Source organism: Ipomoea nil, unplaced genomic scaffold (assembly GCF_001879475.1).
Source record: "Ipomoea nil cultivar Tokyo-kokei standard unplaced genomic scaffold, Asagao_1.1 scaffold0688, whole genome shotgun sequence".
Classification (NCBI taxonomy): Eukaryota; Viridiplantae; Streptophyta; class Magnoliopsida; order Solanales; family Convolvulaceae; genus Ipomoea; species Ipomoea nil.
This window is the reverse complement of record NW_017617116.1, coordinates 2,634,155-2,647,595: the sequence shown is the minus strand read 5'-3', so window position 1 is coordinate 2,647,595 and position 13,441 is coordinate 2,634,155. Positions and strand designations below refer to the sequence as shown.

Below are 13,441 nucleotides of genomic sequence, written 5' to 3'. Positions count from 1 at the left end.
CTGATATTCTTTCCAAAGCTGACTTCTTATACCGCGTTCAGTGAAAAGGAAACATCTTCCTAAAACAGATCTTCAGTGTCAGTACGCCTGTTGTTGTATCTGATCAATCAGTCTTCTGTAAAACAAACCGACACCAAGCTAACCCTATCTTAGTTTGCCATAATAATATTGCCAATTATATGTTGAGATTTTTTGGAGCAATTAAAACACTAACATCTGCTTTTAGAAAAGGCTATGTCGACAGTTCTAATCTCATGTCAGTCAAAGTTTTTTTCGTTGCATCACTCTTTATTGGTGCCACCGCTTCCATCGCCGTCGCATCCCTTCTCGCCTTTGGCATCCATTATGTTGAAGATATGAAGATAGTGGGTGCAAGCATAAGAATTGGAATTGGTATACCTCCAAGAGCACAAGATAACTAGATTACTAAACATTTGAGCTGATAATTTATGTAGTGATTATGAGGATCAATTTTTGTATAATTAGGGATAAAGGGAGTATTATTCATTTCATTAGGAAGATGGAATCTTGGAAGAGAAGGTTGATTGCAAGTCTAGCTGATGATAGATTTATACTCATGTTTATGGCTATACTAAGTAATGGTGTTAATAAAGATTTATCACCTTATATTAAAAAAAAAAAATGGGTTACCAATTCTTTCATCAAATTTTAAAATAATTGTGTATGGATCTCCGATTGTTACTGAGATTAAAAGAGGAAATGGAAAAGTTAAGTGTGAGAAACAACAAATCCCTTATGCATTAATAGTGGGTTGCACTATTGCCTTTCTCCAAACAGTCTTCCTCATAATTTTGGCAAAAGCAGGTAAGGAGAAGGAGAAGGAGACGAAAGTTGAATGGTTGAAAGGAATGGACAAATACAACCCTCATGAAAACATTAGTATTTTTTTTAATTATATAACATCAGGGATCAAATGTGATATAGTATAGACAATTAAAAGATTAAATTTGTTCAAATAAATTGATATGTGCTAAATTTTCAAAAGTAAAACAATTAAGGGGTCAAAAGCGTTAGTCTTTTTTTTTTTTTTTTTTTTAAAGAATTTTCCCTATTATTTTGTTTACGGCGTATGGGTTATGTGTGGAGCACGGTCCAAAATGATGTCGTTTAGTTTTATGGGTTAGAATAATGTACATTTTGAGTTAGAATAATGTACGTTATGTGTTAGAAAAATGTACATTATGTGATACAATAATGTATTTTATATGTTATAATATTGTACTTTATGTGTTAAAATAATGCAACTTATAAGATAAGATAATATATGTTATGAGTTAAAATAACGTATATTATGTTTTAGAATAAATTATAAAAATATACTCCGTATATTATAGTAGGACATGTGAAAAAATTACACGAAACAATGTCATTTATGTGTGGACCCCGATTCACACAATAACTATAGGTTATACCAATTTCAAAATAAGTAAATGGGCTACTGCTTACTGTCTCTTGCTTTTTATTGAGAAAGACAAAAAAGGAGCATAAGCGCCCACTGTTACTGATTTGAGAATTGAGGAGCGCCAACACCGCCATTCAAACATTTCTCCTGTTGCTATCCTCTCTCTCTCTCTTCTTCTTCTTCTTCAGATTCAGATTCGATTAGCTTTGTCTGCAGAGAGATGTGAATAAACTAATAAGATGAAAAGCCATGGAAAGGGAAGCTAACCTCCCGGTCCCACCGGCAGCGGCTACCAGCGGCGTTCCTGTCCGTCCGATAAACCCTGACTCCGCCAACGTCACTCGCTCCTCCTACTCCTCCTCCTCCTCGTCGCCGCCGGACTTTCTCCGCGACGTTCAGGCCGCCTTCAAGCGCCACCGGCCTCTAGGTAAGACTACTGACACTTCTTACGGTATGTAATTGATTTTCAACTGAGATGATTAGATTTATAGGGCTCCGGGATAATTATTTGGGGGGTTTTGATTTTCTATTTTTTTGCTGAGCTGAGAAACTTTTGATTTTCCTGTTTCTTTTTCTCTATTTTTTTTTAATAAAGAAATTGGGAATTTGTACAGTATGCTCGAAGTTTGTACTGTGTCCAAAGAGAGTAGATTTCTTATGGCATTAATTCCTGGATCCGTGGAACGTTTTTTTCATTAAAAATATTATACTCAGAAACCTCACTTCAGATTAAATTTTTTTTTGGCTATATGTATATGAGTGAGAGTGAACATTGTTCCTAGAAGAAAGAAGAATGTTACTGGAAATTGAGTAATCAAGTAACATCTGTATAGTAGGGTTTTCCCCCCATTATTTTGGTTTGGAACTACATCTAACTTTGAGCAACTTACAGGCAATATACAATCAAATAATATAAGGCCTAGGAGACAACTGCTTCCTCGAAGGGAAGTTTCAAACAGCTCAACCAAAAGTGTAGATCCTATGTGTGATATGAAGAAGGCACATGATGATATTTTGGCTAGTCACAGACTGCAGGGTTGCATTTCACAACCAAAGAACACAGCCTCTGTTGTCAGAGAAACCCATGAGGATGAATTAGTCACTCCACCTTCTGGTTGGAATTCGACTGTGAATACACATGAACAGGATTTTAGATCAATGAATGCTCAGCGTGATCAAATTAGGTCCTTTGAGGGGTGTCAAAGCAATATTACACTTGAGTCCACAGTTGCAAGAAGTGTGGACATTCCACTGGTTGAGGGTCAGAAGAAAGTCCATTATGCCACAGATTACAATTCCAGATCTCAGGGTAACACAAAAATTCTCAAATAATTAATTCCATATCCTTCAATGCATGATGAAATATTATCTCCCAAGACATAACTGAAAATTTATTTGTAGTATTGATTATATGTGGTGCAAAAGAGGCTTAGCGTAAGTGCAAGTGTAACATGCAAAAAAAATTCTCCATGCAGGGGCTGATGGCCAAATGGCCACTCAAAGGGATGATTTGTTGTCTCATATGAATTCACTTGCATTGACAGGAACTGAATGGTACACAAGCAGCCAAATAGAGGCTCCGACTGTTGTTAGTCAGGACATGAGGAATCAAAATGTTCCACATTCAGATATGGATGGTAATTTAAGGTCTGAGGCTGGGATTTCTTTGCTGAATAAAAGAACTGCGGCGGTCTCTGATCAGCCTCATCAATTTAGTAACTTTCTACAAAGTGATTTTAGCCACCCAATGACTCAATCTTCAGTTAATGGGTCATCTTGCATCACAACAACATTGATTAACTCTACTTCTGCTCCCATGCTTAATTCAACAACCTATTGTTCACAATCGCATAAAATGGGCAATTCTCATTTAGTTGCGGAACCCATAGGAGAGTCTAAACTGAATTATGAACTGGTGCCCCAAAAAGATTTTATGCAGCTTTTGCATCCTTCATCCAAGAATGAAAATGTAGCATTAGCCGGTCAGGAAGCCCTTACAGCTCCTAACTCTAGCGCTGAAACTGAACTGGAAGCTAAGAGTTGTATCCCAAGTAAGGAGCAACATAGCACTATACCTAAGTTGGGTGACACCTCCAATGGTCCTTCCCCTCTTGATGGAAATTCTGCCAAAGGGGATGTTGCAGATATGCAATCTGAGGATGCCTTGCCAAAAGTTTCATCATTGGGCTTGAAAGCAGAGCCTTCCAAATTGGAGAAACCAGAGAAAGTTGCAAGCAGTAAAGTCACATCTTCATCTAGACGAAAAACTTATGATCCTGATCTGTTTTTCAAAGTTAATGGAAAGCTTTACCAGAGGCTTGGGAAGATAGGTAGTGGTGGAAGTAGTGAGGTCCATAAAGTCATTTCATCAGATTGCACAATTTATGCCTTGAAAAGAATCAAGCTTAAAGGTCGAGATTATGCGACTGCTTATGGGTTTTGCCAAGAAATTGAGTATTTAAAGACATTGAAGGGGAAGAACAACATTATTCAACTCATTGACTACGAGGTATGCACTACAAGTCAATGTTTATAGATTCTGGTGCATTGGATCTTATACATTGCTTATTCCTCTGCACAAAATGTTTTCCAAGTTGTTTGTTTGTTTTTGTTTTGTTTTGTTTTTCGTTTTGTTTTTCACATGAAGAGCTGCATATGTAACTAAGTTAAGTTGAGAGACTTAGGGGCGGAGCTAGAAACTTTTTAAGGGGGGGCCAAAGGTATATTGACATAGCATTCCAAAATGTATAATAATTGAATAAATTTAGAAACATTAGTATGCCTACACATATACTATTCAGAGCTTAATATCTTAATAAATTAATTCACAATAAAATACTATGACTGTTATTAGAAAGCATGACCATCAGCAAATAGAAATACAATTGCTGTTTTGGATTCATGCGCAAAATATATAATTGGGTTATTTATTATGTCAATTTTCTTTTGTATCTAGGTAAATGTAAACTATTGTCCACTTGTCCAATTAGATTAATTCTCTTAAAAAACTTTTTGATGTGATAGGCTTTTATGGTGAGGCCTGATAGTGTTTTATATTATTTTTTTGCCATTCTTTTTATTTTTTTAGGTGGGAAGACATAATTTTCTCTCTCTCTCTCTATAATAATAATAATAATAATAATAATAATAATAATAATAATAATAATAATAATAATAATAATAATAATAATAATAATAATAATAATTATTATTATTATTATTATTATTATTATTATTATTATTATTATTATTATTATTATTATTATTATTATTATTATTATTATTATTATTATTATTATTATTATTATTATTATTATTAGGTTTTGAGGGGTAGGGTGGGAGGGATCTGTATAGCTGGGGAGACATAAGCTTCTCTAAGATAATTTTCAAATTAGCTGCTATTGGAAGAATAGAAGATTAAGCAAAACTAAGTATATAAGTGTTTATGCCTAAATTGTGCATATTATTTGAAGAATGTTGCATGTGTTTGTACCTAACTTGTGTTTGTAGCATGTGTTTGTACCTAACTTGTGCATATTATTTGAAGAATACAAGAGAATAAGGATTGAGGTTGAGCTCTTGACCATGGACCAAGAAGGCTCAACTTAGTTCACCATCAGAGGGGCAAATGTTTAGTAACTGGAAAGGTTTTCCATTTCTCTGGAAAAATGGAAAACTTAAAATATGTTTTTTTTTTAGCATTGTTTTCCATTTTTCCAACTTAACAAATGAATTTGAAAACACATTTTTCTTGTTTTTCGGAAATTTCCAAATACAAAAACACATATATGTCAGCTTAGGGTTATTAAAATGAACTATCTCTACATTCCAATGTTTTTATGTATACATATATTAAAATAGAGCAAGTTTCATTCTATACCTGACTGAAATAGAGTATCTAGTAAACTTAGCCAAGAGAAACTGTGATGTCTTAACTAATGTTCTGCCATGTAACAAGTGTGCTTGATTACTTTACTTAATGGTTTGACATCAATATCATTGTCTGTGGACTTTCACTATGCAAAGTGCTAGGTCCTGAGCAGAAGACTCCCCACTTGCCACTTCCATATCTGTTCTCAGTGCTTGGTCTGGTTTAGTGCTTTAGAAAGCTACAAATTTAGATAGCTATGTACTTCAGATAGCTACTGAATTCTTTCCCTAATTTTTAGGTGACAGACAAGAACTTGCTTCAGGAAGTCATGAATGGTTCCATGAGTAATAAAGACGGCAGGGTCAAAGAAGATGGCTTTATATACATGGTTCTTGAATATGGAGAAATTGATTTGGCTCACATGCTGTCCCAGAAATGGAGGGAGCTAGATGACTGTAATGCAACCATTGATGAAAACTGGCTAAGATTTTACTGGCAGGTTCTTTTCCAACCATATATACTACTTTCTTCATACCATTTTGATGGTCATGTTTACTGTTTTCTTGGTCATTTTCCATTTTAAATTTTGATACTCTTTAAGTTTACCCTTTGAAAATTAAAAATAAGATATTAAGAAACTGCTAATAAATACTACTTATTTCAATAATTCAACTCTAAATGTTAAAGAAATATGTCTTAAAGCATTGGTCAAAATTAAATTGTCTTGACCTTTGAGAAACAAAATTAGACAACTTTTTTTCTGACATAAACACTAATGTCTCCCTTTAAAGGCATTCCCAATGTACTGAAGGTAGGACATTGGGATGCCACATAAGCTCCAATGTGCAATATGCACATTGGGGAGTTGGTTGGGCATTCCCAATGTAGGACATTTGGTTGTAATATATGTTAGAAACTAAGATTGGGCCAACCTGGTAGCTAGTCTAACCCATGGCCTTATGAACCCATATGTTCTCTCTTATTTTATCAATGTGGGACTCTTAACAATATTAATGTCTCTCCCTTTTTGGCGTTTTGCTTTACATGGTAGCTAATTGTGGTCAGCTGTTTATGATTTAAATTTTGTTAAAGCCATTTATGTTTTCTATTGTAGTATATTCCAGCTAAGTAAGAGTCTTTTGTTTTCTAATATTGCAGTTATTCAGTTGCTCATTTACTATGATCATTAGTTCCTTGTTATACTCCCCTCACTTTTTCTCATGTTGGTAATAATTTGGAGAACTTTCCTTTGGAGATATAAAGGCAATACCGCTTGACCTTCTATCTAATAACCAAGGAAAGACTGGTCATTTTATTATCGAGTCTATTGGCTCATGTAAGCCTCTATTTCTGTAATGGGAAAGATCTAAAATGTACTCATACTTTTATAACATGTTGCAGCAAATACTTCTTGCCGTGAACACTATACATGAAGAACGGATTGTGCACTCAGACCTAAAGCCAGCTAACTTCCTGCTTGTGAGAGGTTCACTGAAGTTGATTGATTTTGGCATCGCCAAGGCTATAATGAGTGACACCACAAACATTCAGAGGGATGCACAGGTCATTCTGCAGTTTTTTTTTTTTTTTTTTGAATACTATTGACTCTATTACAATGTAGTATCTGTTCATAACTACTTTCTCAACCAAATAAAGCACAAAGAGCCAATATCGCCTCCACTGAGGCTCGAACCCACAACCTCCCCTATGAGGGAACAACTTGGTGCGATTGGACCACAAGGTCCTTGGCGGTCATTCTGCAGTTACTTTAACCTTTTTGGTGATATTTAGGATTGGCTTATTTAAGATAGAAGCCGGAGCTTAGTCAATGATATCATGCATGTCTACTGCCCATATTTCTTATTGCATGTTAATATATGTGCAGGTGGGCACTTTAAGTTACATGTCTCCCGAAGCATTTTTGTGCAACGAGACAGATGCAAATGGGAACATCATAAAATGTGGTCGTCCATCAGACATTTGGTCACTTGGTTGCATCCTTTACCAAATGGTTTATGGTCGGACACCATTTTCAGAACACAGAACATTCTGGGCAAAATTTAAGGTTATAACAGATCCGAACCATGAAATAACATTTGAACCAGTTTCCAACCCATGGCTCCTTGATCTTATGAAGAATTGTCTTGCATGGGACAGAAATGAAAGATGGAGGATTCCACAGCTACTCCAACACCCTTTTTTAGTTCCGCCCATTCCAACTCAACCATCTTTCCCACAAGAGCAAAGTTGTAAATTAGTCCAGTTGCTCATGAAATCATGCCAACATGATCAAGATGCACTGGTGTTATGTTCACAACTCCAACAATTGCTAGCTGACCCCAGACCATCAAAGCAGTCGGAATCAACGACAAGTCAACAGTGCGAGTTACTCTTCGAATTGTCAAAACTATGTCTCAAACTACGAGTACAGTTGGCAACGTTCGGAGGCAAGTAAAGCGGTGATGTAGATAGATGAAGTTGTTCACTTGTTTGTTCTTAGCTTCATGATTTTGGACAGTAGGTCCACTGTGGTTTTGTTTGACTTGCTTTGGGTTGTGCCTTGTGGGATCGTCTGAGCAAACGAAAGTTGCTGGTTGGCACATTATTTATAGCCCCCACCATTAACCATAGAATGTATTGTTGAAAATTATGTAATCTTCTGATGAGGAAAGACTGGTGGTATTCTATGCATATTAGGATCTGTATGGAAGTTGCAAAAGTTTAATATTTGATATTCTAACACCATATACTTTTACAGATGAATTGCATATTGTCATTTTAAAGGGAAATGTAGGATGTTACTTGTTACCTACTCATTTCTTATTTGAAGTGTCTTCATATTTTTATTTATTTATTTATTTATTTTTTAACAGCCCTTGCCACCACTGCAAATTATACCGTGGACACGGGTCCACCTTACAAGGTGAACTTCAGTTCAAATGTTCATAATTTACATACTAAATGTTTACAATTTATATACTATGAAATACGAATACACAATATTAACTTTCAAATACTATAGTTGGATCCACATTGCAAGGTGGACCCTAGTCCATGGTATAACGGCAAATTATATCGTGTATCAGGGTGTACAATGTATTGTGTGCTCTAAAAATTTATATGTATTATATTAAGAATTTATATGTATTCTATTATACAATTATGTACCTACGAAATAAGAGATTATTGTGCGCCCTGTGCACGATATAATAATTGTGGTATAACAACATTGAAGATTGAGAAAAATATAGTTGGGCTACACATGGGTTGGTGTAGGTCATTCTTTGTCTACTAAAATGGGCCACATTCCCCATTTCTGTATGCCAATTGCCAAAGCCATTCACGTTGCTTGTACTACAATTAACAAATAGCACTCCAATTCTTCGCTATAACTGACAAATTAATGCGTTGCTTGACTTTTGGACGATTTCAAATACGTCAGACAAAATTAGATGTTATGCTTACTTAACTGCCATATATTAATAATTCTATATGTATAGGAAAATATCAAATGAGAACTTTTTTCCAGGTAAAAATCGTAGATTAAATTGATTCTCAGTATGTGTTGATCAAAGGAATGTAAAATAAGAAAAATAATATACTGATAATTTGATAAAATATTTCAAATTTAAAGTGTTCATAGTGCAATCCTTGATATGTGTAATTGTGTAATGCACTTATAAAATCTTAATTTTGATTGCACATTTACATATAAATGATTTCACTTATAATTGTTACATTATATGTTTGCAATTCTCATAAGTATGATTCTTTCTGAAATTGCCTTTTTTTTTTTTTTTTTCCTTAAAAGTACATAATGACATCAAAAGGGGTATTTGCACCAAAATGTAGAAGGCATAACCCTAACAACCTCATTCCTGGAGAGTCTAACCCGAATTATCCAATCCAAATCAATTTATATCACAAATTTGACTCGTATACATGTTAATTAAAGTAAGACAAGTTAAACCTTATTTTGAGTCGCCATAAACATTTTAACAACTTATATCGAACTTCATTACTTTTAAAAAGAGTTAATTCCATTTGGTCCAAGATTTATAAGTTACGGTTTACTTTTAGTTCTTTTTATTAGAACATCATCATTTGGTCTTAGTATTATTGTGGCATGATCATTTTTAGTTGTCTGTTAACAAAATCGTTGAAATGTCGTTAAATACAAATACATTTCGATCTTTTTTTTTTAATACAAAGTAGGCTGACCCACTATATTTTTATGTCTATCTTTTTTTTATAAAAAAATTCATAATTGAAAACCGAAATACCCTTGTATTTATCAATATTTAAATTGTTTTGTTAATAAAAGATAAAAAATGGTCATGTCACAATAATACATTGATCAAAAGTAGATGTTATGATAAAAAAAAAAAAAAAAAACCTTAAAGTGGACTATCATTGGGTCACCGTGACTTACATCCTCCCAAATGCTCTGTGGGACCGGGGTATGAGGGGCTCTTGGGATTGGAAATTCAACCTTTTGGGAGAAGAAGAATAAAAAATGGAATTAACTCTTTTAAAAATTAACTTATTGAAAGTGGTTAAGGTTCAAAACCTTCCCATTATTATTGATTCATAGTACAAAAACAACCCTGCTTAAAAGTTAAAACATATATTATTGGAAGAGATGAAAATAAAAGCATTGCATAAATGGTGATAAGTACAATGATTATAGTGTTGGCAATACAATTCCTTTTCCAATGGGTATAGCATAAGTACTACGAATGTATTGTATGTCCGTACGTAAATTTGCAGAGAAGAGATTAGATTAGATTCGATTATATATATATTAGATTAGATTAGATTGATGATAGATGGACATCGATCTGCTTTACATTAAGATTAGATAACGTTAACCCAACCCCATGCACCATACATCACACATCACACTTCAAAACTTTCGTATTTGGATCTGATTACCAAATTGACTGTTTTTTTTTTTTTTTTTTTGTGTGTTCCCACTATATTATGTTCTTTCTTTCGTTACGTTTGTTGTTTCAGCTTTTTATGTTTTTTTAGTTCCCAGAAGAGTGACCCAATTCAAACCCTCAGCTATGAGCTGAGGCCTTCAATTCTTTTCTTATCTTCTTCGTCATGTATGGCATATATAATGGGGTGCTGTTATTCTAACTCTTGTTAGAGATTTAGCTTCAATCCATCAATCTGTCTAATCCCATTTTCACCTACACTTCAGGATTTTTGGTATATGCCAAGGTAATCCTTCATTCCTATTAAGAAAATGAGTTTTGGCCCTGATTGGTAAATGACTGTTAACTGATAGCTGATTGTGTTAACATTAGTTGTTGTAGAAAAGTGTTTGGTAAATTAGCTGATAGTTGTTTGGTATAATTTTTTTTTTCCTGAAAAAGCTAATTGAAAAAGTTGGTTAGAGTAGCTTTTTGAATTTTAGCATTTTGAAGTTGCAAAAAGCTAATTAACCAAACACTTATATTGATATTTTAACTAAATCAAACAATTAATAGTGGTCAAATAAGACAAAATTGGCCTATAGGCCTATTTTTTACCAAACAGGGCCAAGTAGTTAAGTGAAGTGAAGTATGATTCTTGTAACTGAATTTCACAAGTTTAGTTCTGATTAATATTTTTTTGGTCAAGTCTATATGCATAGTCTTTCTAGTACAATTTACCTATCTCCCATGTAGTTGGGCAACTATTATACATGAGAATGAGAGTTTACATCGTGCATACTTTCGAGTAGTAGAGAATTGAAAAATGAGATTTATGTTACTACTATACGAACCCGCTACCTTTCGCATTAGTCACGTATAACTATTATATAGAAGTAGAGTTTATCAAGTGTAAACTTACAAGTTTTTCTCGTCATTCAAAAAAATGAGATTTATGTTAGTACAATCTCACTACTTTTCGCATTAGACCCAATGCACACCTTCAGATAAGATATTAGTTGTGAATTTTTCTGGTCATACTCATAATTTTTTATAAGGTATTATATATTTTATACTTTCTCAAACATTTTCGGTCCAAGAATTTAAGTCTCCATTTAAAATAGTAATCGAGATATCATCACACTATATGGCAGTTGGGTCCAAAAAAATTGGAAAATGAGATTTACTAGAAAAGGGCCAGGGTTAAGATATAGACTCAAAATTAACTATCTAAAAAAAAAAAAATGAGAGGACTCCTCACAAGTGGTGATATATTGGAAGAATAAAAGGGGAAAAAAAACTAATCCATTTATCTGAATCAATCTAAACTTGTTACGCACATTAATAAGTAATAAAAATAAAACTAAAAAAAAAATAGAAGTGTAGTATTATCTTATAAAATAATTTGTGTTTAAATTATATTTTAGAAAAGAAATATGGGGTACTAGATTACTAGTTGTCCGTGTTTGGTGAATTGTTTATGGTTGAATTGCGCCAAAATGTTGGAAATAATTAGTCAAAATCATCATCAATATCTTAACCAACTTAACGAGGCAAATTGTTGTATTGGTTTGATAGTTTAGTCACTTTAGTGTTGTTAAATTGGTGGACAAAAATGTAGTGCTGAAAACGAAATAAAATTGAAACGGGTCGGGTCGGGCAATGGGTGTGATACACCCATGATGTAATGTTGCTGCAATTAATATTAATATTAATATTAATATTAATATTATTATTATTATTATTATTATTATTATTATTATTATTATTATTATTATTATTATTATTATTATTATTATTATTATTATTATTATTATTATTATTATTATTATTATTATTATTATAGTAGTAGTAGTAGTGCATGAGGTGACCACTTTCTTAGGTAGTTACATGCACTTTAAGGTGGTGAGTAGTTTTATTATCATGTATAAATAGATAAATATGTATTTGAAGAAAGACAGTGAAGAATATATTAATTGTCTGTTGACATTTCCTTCTTTATCCCCTTTTCTGGAGTTCGGCTGCCATTCGAAAAACAATTATGTCTCTTTTCCTCCCACTTTCATCTGTCTATTTAGTACCTAAGTGTTGTTTCTCACATGCTCTTTTTTTATGCTCTGAACCGCTTACTTTTCTTCTCTAGATCTTTGTTTAACATTTTTCTCTCTTTTTTTTTTCTTATTTTAATTAGAAAAAAAAAACATAAAACGTGATGAATTAGTTTATTCATATGATTATTCTATTTGTTCAAAATAATTTATGATTGATTTTCACTTTCAAAAGTCACCAACTTAAACATAAAGGATTTTAATAGTTTAAACTTAAGATCAAGAGTTTTTTAATTGAAATTTTTATATATTAAAAGAAATTTTATTGTTTGAGTTTATTTTAAACTTTTTGATAGCAACACAAACTCTTGTATTATTTTATGAGCCTAAAAGATTGTAAAGTATAAATATATTTTCCTCAAAAATATAATTGTTAATTAATTAAAAGGCAAATTATTTATGATTTTATTTTCAAATTGAAGTGGAAAAATTTGGTCAGCATGACGACAACAAGGGTACTCGTTCTCTCCGTGACATACGCGTAGAGGTGTAGATTGGGTTGCGCATGGAGTGACATAGCCGTTGGCGGAGTGACTAGTTACCACGTAGAAGAATTAGGTGGCGGTCTCCCATTGGATAGGTAAATGGGGTCCGCTGGCATGTCCTAGCAAGCCCATTAGAGCATTCTCAATAGTTGTAGTTTTTGAGAAATTTTTACAAGTGTGACTAGAAAATAGAAGATGGGAGGGCAAAAGAAAAAGGAAAAAAAAAACCAATATCTGAAAAATAGTTTTTTTTTTTTTAAAAAAAAAAAAAACTTAAGTTTAACTCGCCCAATGGGTCGTGTAGTACACGCGCCTGACCGGGCGTTGTGTAGCTCATGCTGCAGCGAGAGCACCCTCAATAGTAAGGTTTTTAAGTTGGTTTTTGTCATAGTCATGTAGAAGAGATAGGGTAGAGGGAAGAGAAAAAAGCAAAAAGCAAAAAACAAAAAAAACAAAAAAAACCTGACATCGAAAAAAAATTAAAAAAAAATAACAAATCACTGTTTCACGCACCCAGCTGGCGCGTGCAGTGTACGCGCCAACTAGGCGCAGCATGTGCGCTTGGCGCGCACCTGCGACTGCTTTTCCACTTTTTAGCTCTGCAAGTGGGTCTCAATAAAAATCTATATTTG

The 13,441-nt window shown here is 33.4% G+C and overlaps 1 protein-coding gene across 4 annotated transcripts; it reads left to right on the top strand.

Moving 5' to 3' along the window:
• Window positions 1-1,501: 1,501 nt before the first annotated feature.
• On the top strand, window positions 1,502-8,026 carry LOC109175255 (MAP kinase kinase MKK1/SSP32). Of its 4 annotated transcripts, XM_019324488.1 has the most exons (7): window positions 1,502-1,850; window positions 2,316-2,732; window positions 2,899-3,932; window positions 5,593-5,793; window positions 6,696-6,857; window positions 7,180-7,359; window positions 7,452-7,544. In XM_019324488.1, exons 1-7 carry the CDS (start codon window positions 1,673-1,675, stop codon window positions 7,455-7,457), a joined length of 2,178 nt encoding a protein of 725 aa, XP_019180033.1. In that variant the 5' UTR covers window positions 1,502-1,672; the 3' UTR covers window positions 7,458-7,544. The 4 variants fall into 4 exon arrangements, with proteins under 4 accessions (XP_019180033.1, XP_019180034.1, XP_019180031.1 ...); XM_019324489.1 differs by lacking the exons at window positions 7,180-7,359; window positions 7,452-7,544 and adding an exon at window positions 7,058-7,149 and having other exon boundaries at window positions 6,696-6,869; XM_019324486.1 differs by having other exon boundaries at window positions 1,503-1,850; window positions 7,180-8,026.
• Window positions 8,027-13,441: the final 5,415 nt, after the last annotated feature.